A 13,802-nucleotide genomic window follows, 5' to 3' on the forward strand; every position below is an offset into this window, starting at 1 on the left:
GCCTAGGGGTCCCTCCCACTCTCCAGCCGACAGAGGCCTCCTCTCTTTTTAGCAGGGTGGCAGGATCTTGGCGAAAAACAGCACGAGGCTCTTGTAGGCATGAATCAGCCGGTTCTGCAGCAGCTTGAAGGTGATGTACACGATCTCCATGCCCACGATGATGTAGACGGAGAAGAAGAGGAAGAAGTGGGGGTGCTCCAGGTGGGTGTCCCCGAAGCCGATGGTGGTGAGCGTGACGAAGCAGAAGTAGAAGGCGTCCTCGAAGCCCAGCTGGGTCTCCCACACGGGCAGCAGGGCGGCGGCGCAGGAGATGTAGGCCAGGACCACCAGGGCGATGACGGCCAGCGGCACGTCCAGCCGCTCCACCTGCCGGCCCACCTCGTCCAAGCCGCTGAGCACCGAGCTCGACAGCCCGCCGTGCGCCAGCTCCGGGCACGAGCTGCTGCGCTCCACCGCCCGGGCCGCGGGCACCTGCAGCGAACAGCCCCGCTGCTCCTGGGCCAGGAGCCGCTCGAACAGCTCGGTGTTGCTGCCCCTGCCGGGGGGTCTGGGGGCCCCTGGCTCCGGGGTGGGAAGCAGGATTCTGGGCAGCGGGTCCTCCGCGGGCGCGGGCTTGGCCCGGGGTCGCCCCCTGCCCAGCAGGTGTGTGCACCAGCCCGGGAGCCCCCGGGGCTGCAGCCGGAGGAGTCTGCGGAAGCGGTGGTAGGACTTGGATAAGACGGTGGCCAGGATGTCGCCCGTGTCGCTGAGCACCAGGAACATGAGCGGGATGCCGAAGAGGGCGTAGAGCATGCACGCGTACTTGCCCAGCCTGGTGACCGGGAAGAGGTGGCCGTAGCCTGCAAGACACGGGGGCTGGGGTCACGGGCTCCCCTGTTCCCTGGAACCTTTAAAGGAACTGGGCGATAGCTCAGCAGGTAGAGCACATTCCTGCCATGCGTGAGGCCCTGGGTTCGAGACCTGGCACCACATGGAAGCTTCATGGAGGCTGGAAGGGTGGCTTGGATTCCCTCCCCTCCCCTCCCCTCCCTTCCCCTCTCCTCTCTTCTTTTCTCCTCTCCTCTCCCCTCCCCTCCCCTCCCCTCCCCTCTCTTCTCTTCTTTTCTCCTCTCCTCTCCCCTCCCCTCCCCTCCCCTCTCCTCTTTTCCCTTTCCCCCTCCCCCCTCAGCATAAATGTATCAGTATAAAATTTATCCCCCCTCAGGATAAAAGATAGGGCCAGGGTTAGGAGATAACTATGCCATTCAGTAGATCAAGTGCTTGGTCGTGTCAGAGGCCCTGGGTTCAAGCCCTGACACCACATGGGACACTGTGGGTAGCATCGGGGAGGCCATGGATGGTGGGAGGGTGCTATGCTGTATCTCCCTCTCTTTCTTTCTTAAAGTGGTTTTTTGAAGGTCGCTCATTTGTTTTCATTAATTTTTTACTTCATTTTTAAAATATGTTATTTTAGTGAAAGAGATGCAGAGAGAATAAAAGATAGATAGACAGACAGACTAGAGCACTAAGCTGAGCAGCTCTGGCTGATGGTGGTGCTGGGGAGAGTGAGCCTGAAATATCAGAGCTTCAGGCAGGAAAGTCTTTTGCAGAACCATGACACTATCTTCCCAGCCCCTCTTTCTCTCTGTGCACATAAAAAGAATTTAAAATCTGATCCCAAAGGTTGCTCAGCAGTGTCATTGTGCATGAAGAGTTCAGTTCTCTCGCTGGCACTGCATTTGAGAAAGAGAGAGACAGAGACAGAGAGAGAGGGGGGGGGGAGAGTGAGCACTGCTATTTGTTTTGTGTTTGAAATTAGTCATATTTTGGAAGTCTTTTCTATATATTGAGATATTTTATTTTAATTTTTTCATTTATTGGCTAGAGACAGAGAAACTGAGACGGAAGGGGGAGATAACAAGAAGGAAAGAAACCTAGCAGCACTGCTTTACCACTTGTGAAATGTCCCTGCCTTGCAGGTGGGGCCTGGGGGCTTGAACCTAGGCCCTTGCACATGGCAACACGAGCTTTCAACAGAATGCATCACCTCTCAGTTCCCTGAAGCTATCCATCCAAAGACACACATCCACTGGTCTAGTGTGGGGTCTGCTAGAATGGGGGCAGCGGCTGAAGGGGAAGCAGGCTGAGACCCTGGTTCTCATCTACATAGACCTGTCGGGACTGAAAGGGGAGTTCCCATAAGTTGCCCCTGGGTGAATCTTTGCTCTTATTTTGTTGTCACCTGGGCTTCACTGGATGACTCCTCCTGATGATTTTTTTTTTTTTTTTTTTTTGGCCTTCAGAGTTATTGTTGGGGCTTGGTGCCTGCACTATAAATCCACTGCTCCTGGAGGCCATCTTTTCTCCTTCTCCTTCTCCTTCTCCTTCTCCATCCACCACTTCTTCTTCTTCTTCTTCTTCTTCTTCTTCTTCTTCTTCTTCTTCTTCTTCTTCTTCTCCTTCTCCTTCTCCTTCTCCTTCTCCTCCTTCTCCTTCTCCTTCTCCTTCTTCTTCTTCTTCTTTTTCTCCTTCATCTTCTTCTCCTTCTCCTTCTCCTCCTTCTCCTCCTCCTCCTCCTTCTTCATATTATTGGATAGGAAAGAGAGAAATTGAGAGAGGACAGGGAGATAGAGAGGGAGAGAGAAAGACAGACATGCAGACTTGCTTCATAACTTGTGAAGCATCCTCCTTGCAGGTGGGGAGCTGGGGGCTCGACCTGGGATCCTTGCTCAGGTCCCTGCACTTAGTACTATGTGAGCTTAACCAAGTGCACCACCACACGGCCCCCTGGACTAATTTTTAAAAAATATTTATTTATTTATTTTTAAAAAATATTTATTTATTTATTCCCTTTTTTGCCCTTGTTTTTTATTGTTGTAGTTATTACTGTTGTTGTGGATGTCGTCCTTGTTGGATAGAACAGAGAGAAATGGAGAGAGGAGGGGAAGACAGAGAGGGGGGAGAGAAAGATAGACATCTGCAGACCTGCCTTACCACTTGTGAAGTGACTCCCCTGCAGGTGGGGAGCCGGGGGCTTGAACCAGGATCCTTATGCTGGTCCTTGTGCTTTGCCCCACCTGCACTTAACCCACTGTGCTACTGCCCGACTCCCAGACTATTTTCTTTTTAAGATAGATAGATAGATAGATAGACAGACAGACACACACACAGAGAGAGAGAGAGAGATGGAGAGATGCCAAGCATTGTCCATCACTTGTGAGGTTCTTCTTCTGCATGGAGCCCCATGTGGTGGCCAGGAACTCGAACCCAGGTCCTCACTCTACTGGGTGAGCCATCTCCCAGTCTTCTTTATTCTATATTTTAATGATTTCACTTTTTTATTTATTTCATGATAGAGATGGGAAAGGAGAGAGAGAGAGCTAGAGATGCCAAAGCAGCAGTCCGGTTTACACATTGTCAGGGATTTTGAGCTTGGAGCCTCATACTTACAAGTCCAACATTCTACCACTGTGCAATCTCCAGGACCATGATCCTCTCTCTGTCTCTCTCTGTCTCTGTCTATTTGATCTCTCTCTGTCTCTCTCTATTTGAATTTATTTTCATCATTTTTTACCTTTTATTTATATATTATTGACTGTAGACAGACAGAAATTGAAAGAAGGGGGAAGATAGAGGGTCAGAAAGACACCTGCAGCCCTGCTTAACCATTCATGAAACTTTCCCTCTGCAGGGGTGACCAGGGCTTGAACCCAGCTACTTGTACACTGTAATGTGCTCACAGTGTGTCACCACTATCCTATATTTTTAAAGACAGAGACCAAAGTACTGTTCCACCATCTATGGTGCTCCCTTGGTGCTGTCCAGGTAGGGAACTCAGGGCCTTGAACATGACAAGGCATAAACCCTGTCTGATGTACCCTCCCCAAGCCCCATGTAAGAGTGATTGCCTTTTGAGTACCAACTGTGTGCTGGGTATCACTTAACCTTCACAGGCAGATATTATTATCACCATTTGCAGCCAGGGAAACTGAGGCTGAGAAAAGAAGCAGTTCTGTGGTTAAGGGACAAAGATCAGGGAAATCGGTTGACCTGCCCCAGGTCACACATCCCATGAGGGGGTATCTTCCCAAAGACCCTCTCCAAGCTCATGACCGTGGCTCACCAGTGTTTTCCTTGGCAAAAGTGGCTTCAGTGAATTACACACCACCTTTGTGATGTCTCTGTTTACAACCCTAAAAACACACTGTATTCCAGAAAAGCACATCAGGGAAAGTGAGCCTTGGAGGGTGCACAGCACCTCTAAAGGGAATGCCTTCACTCTCAATTACAGCATGCTGAAGTGCATAATGGGAAGTCAGACCGATTCCAATAATGCACTCGGATATTCCAATACACTCAGTCCACTCCGCTCAGCCTGGGAGGGTTTAAAAGCCCATGCACTTTGCATTCCAATCCATGGGGTGGGGGGCTGGGGTGAGGGTGCGACCCAAATGAAAGTGGCTGCTGGTTAACCATCCTCCCAGCTGCCAGGTGTCCCTTGCTCAGTCTCAAGATCAGCTGCATTTCAGGTGGTCCAGAGATGCAGGACAGAGAACAGCATCACCAATGGCAGGACACCTTGTCTTTGATTACAGGCAGGGCAGGAGGACCTTCCCCAGTCTCCTCGCCCAGCTGTAATTACTGGGCAGAATGGTGTCCTAATTGACTTGGACCGTGGGCTGTGGTATTGCTTTCCTGGGACTGAAACCAAGCTAATGCACTTCCATTAGAGATCAGTGGTTCGCAGCCTGGACACCCATTAGAATCACCTGGAGGATTCTGAAAAGACCAAGGTCTGGGCTGTGTCCATCCCTGCATATGCTGATTTGATAGTGTCCAGGCAGGGGGTCCCTATAAGATACTGGTGATTCTTGTGTGCAGCCAGGCCTGAGAATAATTCTCAAAGGTACATCAGAATCTCTTGGAGAACACAGGAAAACTCACCTTGGAGGACCAGCTTTCCTTCCTTCCTTCCTTCCTTCCTTCCTTCCTTCCTTCCTTCCTTTCCTCCTCCTCCTCCTCCTCCTCCTCCTCCTCCTCCTCCTCCTCCTCCTCCTCCTCCTTCTTCTAATTTTTTACCAGAGCACTGCTTAGTTCTGGTTTATGGTGGTACGGGGAATTGAACCTGGGACTAGGGAGCCTCTGGCACGAGAGTCTCTTTGCATAACCATTATGCTACCTACCTGGCTCCTGATGTTTCTGACAAATAGGGCAAGGTGCAGCCTGAGGGTGAATTAGTGTTTCTGACAAGTTCTCATGTTGCTGGTTCAGGGACTGCACTTTGATAACCATTGCCTTAGATCTGTGCTTCTCATCCTGGAATAATTCTTTTTTCCTTTTCCTTTTTTTTTTTTAAGAGTGTACGTCAACATCAACACCATTCCCACCATCAAAGGACTGTGTCTGATCTCCTCTCCAACCCCCAGTGAAGCTGAACATCCACCCTCACTGTCCACCCAGATAGTTTTACTTTGGTGCCCTATTCCAAATTCAGTCAGATCTTGCTTTGAGTTTCCCCTTTCTGTTCTTCTTTCTCAACTTCTGTTTATGAGTGGGATCATCCCATTACTCATCTTTGTCTTTCTGACTTAGCTCACTTAACAGAATTCCTTCTAATTACCCTGGAAGAATTCTGACTCCCAAGGGACATTAGCCAATGTCTGAACCTCCATTTAAAAACTGTCCTGAGAGCTAGGTAAAAAAATGCATATATAAGGGGGTCAGGTGGTAGTGCAACAGGTTAAGTGCACATGGCACGAAGCACAAGGACCAGCATAAGGATCCCAGGTTGAGCCCCTGGCTCCCCACCTGCAGGGGGGTCGCTTCACAAGCGGTGAAGCAGGTCTGCAGGTGTCTCCCCCCCCCCGTCTCCCCTCCTTTCTCGGTTTCTCTCTGTCCTATGCAACAACAACAGTAATGACAACAACAACAATAATAATAATAACAACAACGAGGGTAACAACAAGGGCAACAAAATGGGAAAAAATGGCTTCCAGGAGCAGTGGATTCATAGTGCAGGCACCGCACCCCAGCAATAACCCTGGAGGCAAAAAAAAATTAATTAAAAAAAGAAAATGTTGGGGATTAGGCAGTGGCGCAGTGGGTTAAGTGCACGTGGCACAAAGCAGAGGGACCGGTGGAAGGATCCCAGTTCGAGCTCCCAGCTCCCCACCTGCAGGGGAGTCGCTTCACAGGTGGTGAAGCAGGTCTGCAGGTGTCTTTCTCTCCCCACTCTGTCTTCCCCTCCCCTCTCCATTTCTCTCTGTCTTATCCAACAACAATGACATCAATAACAACGATAATAATGACCACAACAATGGTAAAACAACCAGGGTAACAAAAGGGGGAAAATGGCCTCTAGGAGCAGTGGATTTGTGGTACAGGCACCAAGCCCCGGCAAAAACCCTGGAGGCAAAAAAGAAAGAAATAAAGAAAGAAAGAGAGAGAGAGAGAGAGAGAGAGAGAGAGAGAAGGATAAAGAAAGAAAGAAAGAAAGAAAGAAAGAAATGTATATAAGCCTAGAATATTCCCAGCTATCCCCATGGACTGTGAACACAGACTGACAAGGACTCAGAAGATATACCAGTGCTAAAGATGCACAGGTATGGGCTCCAGTTCAAATCAACATGGTAATTAGTTCATTGTATTTATGTATTTTCTTCAAGATTGGGTGCTACTCTCTGCCCTAATCCAGTTTTCTAGCCCTATTCTAAACTCTGACACTATCTTCCCAGACAATAGTTTTAGTCCACCTGCAGTTTAGCTATCAAGCTCAAGAAAAAATTACCACAGTCATGGGTCCCCAGGAATATACCTAACATAGACTTCCTAGTTTCTATCCACCCTAAAATCTCTGTTCCCATCTGCTCTACTCCTACTTTATGGTTCCTGTTCATTAAACATTTTGTCCTGCTTTATATATTACTGCATTTCAGCCATCGAGTTTCAAATGCTACTACAATTTCATCCTGAACTCCCTGGGCAGATGATTTCACCAGTGTGTCCTGAAACTCCACCTCTCCAGAGCCCTGCTCCACTAGGGAAAGAGAGAAACAGCTTAGGGGTATAGGTCAATTTGCCAAAGCCCATGTCCAGCAGAGAAGCAATTACAGAAGCCAGACCTTCCACCTTCTGCACCCCTTAAATAATTTTGGTTCATACTCCCAGAGAAGTAAATGTTAGGGGGAAATGACTAAAAGGCTCTGAACTCTAATTCCATCAGGACCCAGAGAGAGACGAGGGGGGCAAAGGGGGAGGGAGAGGGGAGGACACTAAGATGTAATAGATGTGACCTGGAAAGGAAGAGAAAACAGAACCATAGGAAAAATGGCAAATATACATAAATATAGATAGATGGCTATAGTAATAAGAGTCAACCCATATCTGTGACCTTGGGAGAACAAATGTAGCATCCAGTAGAGGGAATGAGGACACAGAATTCTGGTGGTGGGAAAGGTGTGCAGTTCTTAGAATCGCCACTGGATGGCGCCACTGAACCATCAAACTAGACCTTCCCTTCCCACAGGGATCTCCTCAATCTCCCAAGGCTGCCCATGCCACACACCCAAACTCCGTGTCTCCTTCCTCCTCTCCCCTGTGCCCACCTCTGCAGACAAGCTCTTGGAGTCTTCCTCCAGATCCCATTTCCAAGGCCAATGTCCTCTCTCACCTGGGCTCTTGAAGAAATCTTCCCCATGGATTGGACAAAACTTCCAGTCTTGTCCTCTCTGCACCATCACTGTGCCACTGGAGTGACCTTTCTGCCATGCTCCATCAGCTTCCCGGGCCTCCTTGTACCCATTCCCTCTGTCTTTCACCCCAAACCTCACATCCACCTCCACTATGTAGGCTTGTAGGCTGGGCACCCGCTCACCCTCTTTATCATGCCCCACCCCAGACTTCTCCCCCTACAGCTTGGTCTAGCTGCATCCTGCTCACAGGGAGTCTTAAACACATGCTCACAACTGAGAGTCCTGCTCTCCCTCTCTCCTAAAAGTCCCCCCTTCTCCCCCTGTTTTCTTTCTTTCTTCTTTTCTATGTAGGACTAGAGAATGAACCCAGAGCCTCACATATGCCCAATACCACTAAGTGGGCTCCCAGTCTCAATAATTCTTTATTCTTTTCTTTTTTTAAAGAATTTATTTATTCATGAGAAAGATAGGAGAGAGAGAAAGAACCAGACATCACTCTGATACATGTGCTCCCAGGGATAGAACTCGGGACCTCATGGTTGAGAATCCAATGCTTTATCCACTGTGCCACCTCCTGGACCACTATTTTTTATTCTTTATTTGACTGAGAGATAATGAAAGACAGAGAGGAGAGACACAATCACACTCTTCCCCATCTATGGAGATAGCCTGGTGTCATCCATGGAACTTCTTCCCATGTGGTGCTCAGGCTAGAACCTCAGTAAAGAATGTGCTCTTCAGCTGCAAAATCTCCCAACCCCTTTTAAAATATTTAAAAAGTTTTTTATTTAGGGAGATGGAGACAGAGAAAGCCACTTGCCTGATGGCACTTTCTAAAAAACAAAACAAAACAAATTCCCCCATCTTTCTTTCTACCTCTCTCCTCTCTCTCTCTCTCTCTCTCTCCTCCTTTTTTTCTTTTTTATAATAGAGGAGGGACCAGCACAATGTCCAACTCTGCTTTAGTAGTGTTGAGGACTGAACCTGGGATTTCATGCATGCAAGTCCTGTGCTCTACTGCTGAGTATTTTAGCAGCAGGACTAACCACCTCAAGGCTGGGCACCTTACACACAGCTGACGTAAAGGTGGCTCTGCGTGTTTTGTCTTTTCAGGAATCTGGGCAGGCTAGTACCCAGCAGGTTGCCTTTGCACAGGAGCTGGCATTCAGCCAGTGGGCTGGAAGGGGCTACAACCCAACCTACTCTGTGGTCCCTGGAACCACCACCCTGTCTGGGGCTGTACACACCCTCTGGAGGGGCCTCCATGGATACCAAGATGGCTTCAGCATCTACACATTAAAGTGTCCCCACCAGGGCACTGTGGGGCTAGAGCAGGGCAGGGTACCACAAGCACTACTTGCATTGAAGGGACCCATCTATTATCCCCAAGTCCACATCCAGTGCCTCCAGCTGACTGCCAGCCTCACCTCTCCCACCAGCCCTGCCTCTCCCATCCTTGGACTTACCCACAGTGCTGAACACGGTGCAGCAGAAGAACAGCGAGCTCAGGAAAGACCAGTCAGTGGGTCTGATCAACCACTGCGGCTTCATCGTCTTCAGCAGCTCCCCCAGCTCCTGCTTTCTGTCTTCCTCCACTCAAAACAGAAATGATCAGAGTGAGAGAGAGGGCTTGTCCTCCCAGAAGAGCCTGCCTGGGTGAAGGTGGGCATCTCCTCCAGCCCACCCCAACCACTAAGCCTCATGGCCCCAGCTATACCAAACCCCATGTCAGAGCACTGCTGTTAAATGTCTCTGCAGCATTAAGTCCTGCTCTCAGGACTCCTTTCACCGGAAGCCAGTTGGCTCTGTGAGACAAGCCCTCAAGGGTGCAAGCTTGGAGACCTGACCCCAAAGGCCACCACCTTGGGTGGGGCCTAAGCTCAGTCTGTGCAGCCTCAGGAGAACTTCAGGCTGTTCTGAACCAGTGTTGCTGTTCCTCTCTCTCTCTCTCTCTCTCTCTCTCTCTCTCTCCCTCTCCCCTCTAATTCTGAAGAACTGAAAACCGAAAATTTTTTATGAAATGCAAAGTGTGCCCAGCCCTGGAGGCCACTGGGTCCCCTTGACATCTGTGGGCACCAGCTGCCAAGGATGTCTGGAAGCCTTGGTTTCTTGCATCTGCCACATAGTACAGAGCCCTTGTTTCTTAGAGAGGTTCCCAAAGGGGCCTCAGGAAGCTGATGGACTTGGAGACCCCAAAGGCCACCCAGAAGATTCTGGCAAAATTGGTCATAAGAGGACACCACAGAGTCTGTTCAACAGGAAGACACATTTCATCTGAGTGAACAACCAATAGCCACCAACCTAGAAGCTCATATCCTTCTGCTCTGGACCCAGTTCTGGACCCCAAATAGTTCTTGTAGACATGGACAAGAAGCTTCTTTTTCAGCCTCAGTTTCCCCATTTGGGAAAGCAGCATGATACAGTGGCAAAAAACAGTGACTCTGGAGTCCCCAGTGCCTTGCAATGAATTCCTGGCTCCTTTTTTTCTCTTTATGATACTGAACAAGTTACTCAGTGCCTACGGTTTCACTTCCATCATCAGTGAGAGTGGAACAAGTTACACCGTTTGTTCTCCACCCCCCTGGCTCTCAGTCTGTTTGTTCTTTGTTTTTGATTAATTATTTGCTGTTCTTTTTTAATATTTACTTATTTAGTACCGTTTGTTGCCCTTCTTCTTGTTGTAGTTATTACTGCTGTTGTTATTGGTGTCGTCATTGTTGGATAGGACAGAGAGAAATGGAGAGAGATGGGGGAGACAGAGTGGGGGAGAGAAAGACAAACACCTGCAGACCTGCTTCATTGCTTGTGAAGCGACTCCCCTGCAAGTGGGGAGCCGGGGGCTCGAACCAGCATCTTTATGCAGGTCCTTGCACTTTGTGCCACCTGCACTTAGCCTGCTGCACTACCACCCGACTCCCTATTTGCTATTCTTTGAGGCTGACCCTTCTTTTCAAACTCTGGGGAACAGGACAGAGTAGAGAGAAGTGGAAACTTCAGCTCTGCCTGCTTTTCTTTCTTTTTTCTTTCTTTTCCTTGTTGATCAATTTATTCAAACAAATTGGTTTCTTACAGTTGTCCATCTTGGTAAATATAAAGTTTTGAAGCAGAACCTCAATCAAAAACTATTCTTAGTTTTGTTCATATTTTTATTAGTGATTTAATACTGACTTACAAAAATGTGAGATAACAGGGGTATGTATACTTCCACACCTTTCTCACCACCAGAGTTCTGTGTCCCCATTCCCTCCGTTGGAAACTGCAGTAGTTCTTCCAAGGTCACAGATATGGGTTGACTATTATTTCTATAACTCTCTGTCTATATTGATATATATATATTTGCTCTTTTTTTCCTTATTGTCCTGCCTTCTCTTCCTTTCTAAGCCATGCATACCCCTATTACTACTTCTGAGTGTCCCTCCTTTTTTCCTCTTCTCTCTCTGGGCCCTAATGGAGTTGAAGTTCCGAGCCCTCTGGTCATCTTCCCCTAACATTTCTCCCCCTCTGAGAGTATGGACCAAAATTCTTTATGGGGAGCAGTTGGCCTGCTTTTCAAGCTGCTTCATGTCTATGACCTCATCTTTATCCTTAGTCCCTCTGTGTAACCAGCAGGTCTGAAATTGTGGGCCCCCTTCTTTCCTGAAAATTAGGACCAGGAGAGGGTCAGGGGATCTGTTTTTGGTTTCACAGATAGTTTGAGAGTGCCATGGCCCACCCACCCCCAATAGAAAAGGCACTTTGGAGCTGGAAATGGGGGTGTGGTGGGGGCAGGCTGTGGTCTTGGGGTTCCCATCTCCATTTGAATTATTCCTGGAATGTATCCCTATAGATTGAATCATGGGGTGGGGCAGGCATTACTCTGAGCACCCTTGTAGGCACCCCCAAATGTGGTCACCCATCCACCCCACCCACCAAATCCCCAGGAACCCATGCTCCCCTGAGCCTGCTGGTCAGGGTGGGGCTGGGCGCTGGTCCTCACAGGGTGCGAGGACTTTTTGAAAGTCATCAAGGAGCAACCCTTGCCCTCAAGAAGGGCTCCGTTGCTCCCGGTTTGTACAGAAAAGAAAGCTGAGGTTCAGCAAGAGCCACTTGCTTGGAGCTTCCCAGAAACGGAGAGGAAGCACGGAGAGAGTCCCCCAGACACCTGCGACGCCGCCTGTCGGGGCGGGGGTTGCTCCCCATCTCCCCTCCACACTCACATAGGTGAGCACCTACCTGTCCGATTGCACCCCAAGACGCCGCGGAGCTTCTCCAGGAAAGTTTCGAACTCGGGGTCGGTGCTCAGGACCCGGCTGCCCTCGATGGCCGAGAAAAGCGCAGCGCCCAGCAGCGCGTAGGCGACCAGGACGCAGAAGAGGCAGAGGCGCGGGAAGAGCTTCCCCAGGGCCCTGAGGCAGCACCCCCAAACCCGGGGGCGCCCCACAGCCTCCATGCTCCTCCCGGGGCACACAGGACAAGGGGAGCCTGTGCCCGGAGGCTGGGGCGGGAGGGGCGAGGAGTGCCCGCAGGGGGGGCGGGCGCGGATGCTGACGGACCGCGCCCCCCACCAGTCCTCGCAGCTATAGATCCCCCAGCCCTGCGCGCTCCCAGCTGCTCCCAACCCCGCCCAGGTGTGGACCCTCAGCTAGGCGATGCTTTGTTGGTTTGTACTTTGCCCTCCCCGCACTTCCAGGCTCCAAACCCGATTTGTACTCGGTCTCTGGGGCCGGGAGAGTCATCACTGGCTTGGCCAGCGCTCGAGTTTCCAGGGCGCCTTTCTCTTGACAACCACTCAGCCCTGGCAGGTGGCACCCCCGCCCCGCCCCAAGATGGGTGGGGCATCTTCCTCGACCCAGAGACTTGGGAGTGGGGGGTGAGGGGAGGGGGTCGGGCCTCGCGAGTCACTCCATCGCTTCGGGTAGCAGCAGATTTGCTGTGAACAGGGGTTGGAAATGTGCGTGCCTGGCCAGGTGGCTCAGTGGCAGGGTACCCGCCTTGCATGCCTGAGGCCTTGGGCTGGAGCGGCAGATTCACTTCCTCTGGGCTCAAGGACTTGGAATTATTCCCTGGACGCGGCCGCTATCAGGAGAAAAGCAAGCTGCAGCGGGGAGTCCTGTCCCATGCAGACACCCAGCAGGACAGGACGCTCTGTGACAACTTCAAGGGTCCTGATTCCTGACAGAATCCCTCCATCTGCTCTTTCTTTCCAGGTTTCCTCAACGTTTCAGACCCTGTGTCATCACGAGCAAAGTGAGATGCAAGACCCACACATTCCTGCCACTGTGGGGAGGGCTCCAGCCTGCTCTCTTTGTGCTTGAGCTCCCTGAGGGTCTGCCTGGGACGTCATGAGTTCAAGACTTGCCTTTTGCTATCCTGCTTCCTCCCTTGACCTTTACTTCCCTGTGTAGAGTTGGCTCTCCATTCCAGCCACCTATGGATGGATCTGCCAACATGCATGTCCAGCAGAAAAGCAATTACAGAAGCCAGAACTCCCACCTTCTGCACCCCATAAAGAATTTGGGTCCATAGTCCTGGAGGGAGAGAAATGTTAGGGAAAGATGACTAGAGAGAGGGCTCTGAACTCCAATTCCATCAGGACCCTGAGAGAGAAGAAAAATAAAGGAGGGACATTTGGAAGTAGTAATAGGTGTAGGTGTGACTTAGAAAGGAAGAGAAGTGAAAAATAAAATTAAAAATAATAAAATTTTAAAAAAGAAAGGAAGAGAAGGCAGGTCAGGGGTGTAAATATATATAAGTACAGACAGTTATAAAAATAATAGTCAGCCTCTATGTGACCTTGGGAGAACTGCTGCAGTTTCCAGAGCAAAGAATGCGGACACAGGACTCTGGTAGTGGAAAACTTTATAAGATTTATAATCTTATAAATCAATATTAAATCACTAATTAGAACAAGAAGTTAAAAAGAAGAGTTTACTATTTTCAATATCAAGGCCTAATGGGAAGATAGATATTCCAGTAAAGAATATAAGAATATATAGGCTGGGAGTATGGGTTGACCTGCCAATGCCCATGTTCAGTGGGGAAGCAGTTACAGAAGCCAGACCTTCCACCTTCTGCACCTCATAATGACCTTGGGTCCATGTTCCCAGAGGGATAAAGGGCAAGAAAGCTATCAAGGGAGAGGATGGGATGGGA

At 49.7% G+C, this 13,802-nt stretch overlaps 1 protein-coding gene across 1 annotated transcript; it reads right to left on the reverse strand.

Moving 5' to 3' along the window:
- Positions 1-48: 48 nt before the first annotated feature.
- On the reverse strand, positions 49-12,099 carry KCNK18 (potassium two pore domain channel subfamily K member 18). The gene is made up of 3 exons (XM_007518479.1): positions 11,883-12,099; positions 9,137-9,265; positions 49-839 (listed from the first exon to the last, which is right to left on the reverse strand). Exons 1-3 carry the CDS (start codon positions 12,097-12,099, stop codon positions 49-51), a joined length of 1,137 nt encoding a protein of 378 aa, XP_007518541.1.
- Between the last annotated feature and the right edge of the window lie 1,703 nt (positions 12,100-13,802).

This window comes from Erinaceus europaeus, chromosome 14 (genome assembly GCF_950295315.1).
Source record: "Erinaceus europaeus chromosome 14, mEriEur2.1, whole genome shotgun sequence".
Lineage (NCBI taxonomy): Eukaryota > Metazoa > Chordata > Mammalia > Eulipotyphla > Erinaceidae > Erinaceus > Erinaceus europaeus.

Coding starts and splice junctions, on each gene's coding strand:
- KCNK18 (XM_007518479.1), bottom strand. CDS start 12,099: ATGGAGGCTGTGGGGCGCCCCCGGGTTTGGGGGTGCTGCCTCAGGGCC. Junction 9,266..11,882: donor CTTGGGGTGCAATCGGACAG/GTAGGTGCTCAC, acceptor TTCTGTTTTGAG/TGGAGGAAGACAGAAAGCAG. Junction 840..9,136: donor CACCGTGTTCAGCACTGTGG/GTAAGTCCAAGG, acceptor CGTGTCTTGCAG/GCTACGGCCACCTCTTCCCG.